General features: G+C 41.3%; 1 protein-coding gene across 3 annotated transcripts in view; it reads left to right on the forward strand.

Moving 5' to 3' along the window:
- The first annotated feature begins 233 nt into the window (after positions 1–233).
- arhgef18b (rho/rac guanine nucleotide exchange factor (GEF) 18b) overlaps positions 234–3,898 on the forward strand; it is a 59,160-nt gene continuing 55,495 nt past the window's right edge. For 2 of the 3 annotated variants that reach the window (XM_072659956.1, XM_072659957.1), the window contains exons 1-3: positions 234–469; positions 1,955–2,105; positions 3,483–3,609. In XM_072659956.1, the coding sequence (XP_072516057.1) occupies positions 273–469; positions 1,955–2,105; positions 3,483–3,609 (475 nt within the window). In that variant the 5' untranslated portion in view covers positions 234–272. The remainder of the gene's footprint in view (positions 470–1,954; positions 2,106–3,482; positions 3,610–3,898) is intronic. The other variant, XM_072659958.1, reaches the window with a different exon arrangement.

Here is a 3,898-nt window from a genome sequence, read left to right on the forward strand (position 1 = left end):
GTCTCTTTCAGAACTGTTGTTTGGTTGAGAGCGATTTCGAGTGCTCTGAGAGCAGTGTGGATGACTTGCTTGATCTGAACTCCTCTCTGAGGGACTCAGAGTATTTCAGAGATCTGCAGGCTGGCCACAGCCTTTCTGGGACCCCCCTGTCCATTGTAATTCCCCCTGTAGACAAATCCCAGCTCCCACAGACTCCGTTTCTATACCCCCCACCACCCTGCAGGTCATTCCACGTGGAGTGCGACGCCTCTTTCTGCTCTACACACAGTACTATGAACCTGCTGTCTGAGCAGGGAGAATTAGCTGAGCCTGCGGTCACGTCGGGCGCTGCTGTGTGTGGGGGCAAACCTGTAGCAGCACCAGAGATGGATTCAGACCCAGAAAGTTTCCCCATACTTGTCAGATCCATGTCCACCTCCCGCAGACACAGCTGGGACGTCCCGTTGTCTCCGGTGGACCTGGGGAGGAGGTGAGAACTTAAGTTGCTGTTGCAAATAAAGTTGTTACTATGCAAATATTGCAGTTACTATGCACTGTTTGTTGTCAAAAGCTGATATATATTTTTTAGTATCAGCTCAGACTTTTTCAGTATCCACTATGAATTATTGAGTATCCACTGTGAATTATTCAGTATGAACTATGACTTCTTCAGTGCCCACTAGGAATTACTGAGTATCCACTATGACTTATCTGGTATCTACTATGACTTATTCAGTATCCACTATGAATTATCCAGTATGTACTATGACTCAATGCGTATCCATTATGAATTATTTAGTATGAACTATGACTTATTCAGTATCTACTATGACTTAACTGAGTACCCACTATGACCTATTCAGTATCCACTATGAATTATCTAGTATGTACTATGACTTATTGAGTATCCACTATGAATTATTTAGTATGAACTATGAAATATTCAGTGTCTACTATAACTTAATTGAGTATCCACTATGACTTATTCAGTATCCACTATGAATTATTTAGTATGTACTATGACTTATTATGTATCCACTATGAATTATCCAATATGTACTATGATATATTGAGTATCCACTGTAAATTATCCAGTATCCACTTTGAATTATTTAGTATGAACTATGAAATATTCAGTATCTACTATAACTAATTGAGTATCCAATAATTAATTATTCAGTATTCACTATTAATTATTCAGCATCTACTATACACTGTATGGACAAAAGTATTGGGACACTCATTCATTGTTTCTTCTGAAATCAAGAGTTAAAAAACGTTTACCCTGCTTTTGTTGGAGTAACTGAAGAAGGCTTTCTACTAGATTTTTGAAGCATTGCTATGAGGATTTGATTGCATTCAGCAAAACAAATTTAAGTGAGGTCAGGATTGGTTGGAAGATCACCACCCTGGCATGGTGCCAAAAGGTTCATGTTTATTTCTGCTCCAGAGATTCTTATTCTATTGGCAGTACAGAGACTAGACGAGCTGTGTGTGTTTGTGTGTGGATTTGCACATCTGTATCAGCAATGGGTGCAAATGAAAGTAAAAGTGAGGCTGAAGGCATGCATTAAAAGGGGTGTCCGCAAACATTTGGGCATATAGTGTATATTGTTCGGTATCTACTTTGACTGAAGTAAGTTCTGTGAGAACAGTAAGTGGTGCTTTGCTGCTCTGCAGACGGATGAGTGTGCACTCAGTAGTATGAAGTACCACACTGCTGCTGAGAGAAAGGAGGAACTACTAAATATACACAATGACACACCCAACCAGCAGAGAACTGACCCCCCACCACTACCACCACCCGACACCACCCACCACCACCACCACCAGACAATTCAATTCAATTCATTCTGACTGCTGGAAAGAGTTTCTGTAACAGAGAGTATTGAGCTGAACCGTCAGTCAGCCTCTGGTTCTTAACCTAACTCGTATGTCTATGTGTGTATGTGTGTGTGTATGTGTGTGTATGTAGGTTTAGCCTGGACACCACCAGCATGGACAGCGATGTGGAGAGGGAAGAGGAGAGTTTAGCTCGGAGCTCTCCACCTCCCTCGCTCTCTCACTCTCACAGCTCAGTGGAGGAGTTCACCACGTCTTTAGACTCAGACAGCTCGAAAACATCAGTAACGCCTCCTTTAAACTCTAAGCATGCCCTCTCTGTCCTGTAAGGGGAATCCCAGCACTGTTTCTAAACGTCTGCATCACAGATTGGTCAAGCAAAGTCATTCAGAGTGGTTTGTTGTGAAACGCTCGGTTCTGAAGAATCCTCAGAACTGTCGTCAGAGATGCTCGCAGTGGTGGTGAACAGAACCTGAAGAAGAGTCTGAGGAGTTTACTGCCTCTAAAACCTGCCTCTAGTAACACAGTTAACACACCAAATGGTTATGAGTGGACTGCCTGAGGTCTGGGACACTGTTGTGCTGTTGTTTTTGAGATGCTTTAGGTCTAAATGGTATATTTTAAGTCCAGGGTTGGGTAGTAACAGGGTGTTGTAATGCATGTAACTACATTATGTAATCAGGAAGCAAAAAAAAAGGACAGTTACAGTGAAAAAGTGAGTAACCTGAGGTATTATTGTGATTTAGAGTGATTAATAGAGAGCTTAAAAAATACAAAAGCCACTGAAACTAATCAGATTACCTTATTGGCATGTATTGCAGTATTGCAGTCCTTTGCATTAAGTTATAATTACATGAACATTTGGAGTAATGGAATATTTTTTTATGTAACAACCCTCCAACCCTGTTTAGACCCCATTCAGGGTGCTCTAAGATAAAATAGTCCCTAATTAAAACGTATGTTTTTGTTTTTTTTAAGATTTGCCACTATTTTACCATCATCATCAGCATTACATAAAAACTCTAAAGACAAACAGGTGGTTGGAGGTTCACTAGTGGGTTTGGCTAGTATATCGAATGGCTATATTTGTGTTGTAGTCATCATGGCAACCCCTTGTTCCCATCACCACCACTCTAAAAAAATGAGTTGATTAACCATTTCACTAAACCCAGTCAACCAATGAAGTGTCAGACATTTGGATACATTGCTGGGATTCCCCTTCAGTGTGCGCCTTACTGCTTATTACTATGTACTGAACACCTCAAACTACTGACATGTCATTGAGTTATTTATCTTTAGACTATCTAACAACTACCACAGAATATATGAGTCACAGTGCATCCAACAGTAAGGGCAGCATGGAACTTCTTTTATACCGTGATAGAAACACAGTGGCTCATAGAAAGCTCTAATTCCACATAACAAACCCATTTTACTGTGCCCACACATGCAGGCCACCCACTACATACACTACTATATTCTCATCATTAATGTGCCTGTAATATAAATTCGGCCCTTCAGTCGACCTACTTGAACTTGAATGAATGCGCTTGCAGTTTCACAAACACTGAGCCAAATGTTCACAAATGATAAGATCATTCTTTGTGGCTGTGAGACGACACTGATTTTTTTTTTTTACATTTGTCTGATTTTAATCTCAGCAGCCACCCACACTGGGCAGGACTGTGTACGCCCGGTCTGACATCCTGGCGTCAGACGAAAAGACCCGCGCAGAAAAAGTCTCGCGCATTCTGGAAACTTCCAAACAGGCTGCCAGGGCTGCAGGAGGTCAGTGCTGTTCAGAGATATAAACTGTACAGGATCTCTCATTTAATGTACACATTCATATTGCACTCTTGAGGTGGAATTGACTGGTACACATGCAGAAATGAACACTTGTGCTGTCTTAAAGGTTAAAAAAGACCCGCCACCATGGTGAACAGCAGAGAAAAAGCCTTAAATGATCATTTTTCAGCTTGAAATTGAATTAGAGAGAAAGCGAAACATGGTCTTTGTTCCTTTCCGGGACAGCCGTACACCACCAGAACACATCGATTGTCTTTGGGTCATTTTTGAC

Source organism: Salminus brasiliensis, chromosome 17, assembly GCF_030463535.1.
Source record: "Salminus brasiliensis chromosome 17, fSalBra1.hap2, whole genome shotgun sequence".
NCBI classification, from domain to species: domain Eukaryota; kingdom Metazoa; phylum Chordata; class Actinopteri; order Characiformes; family Bryconidae; genus Salminus; species Salminus brasiliensis.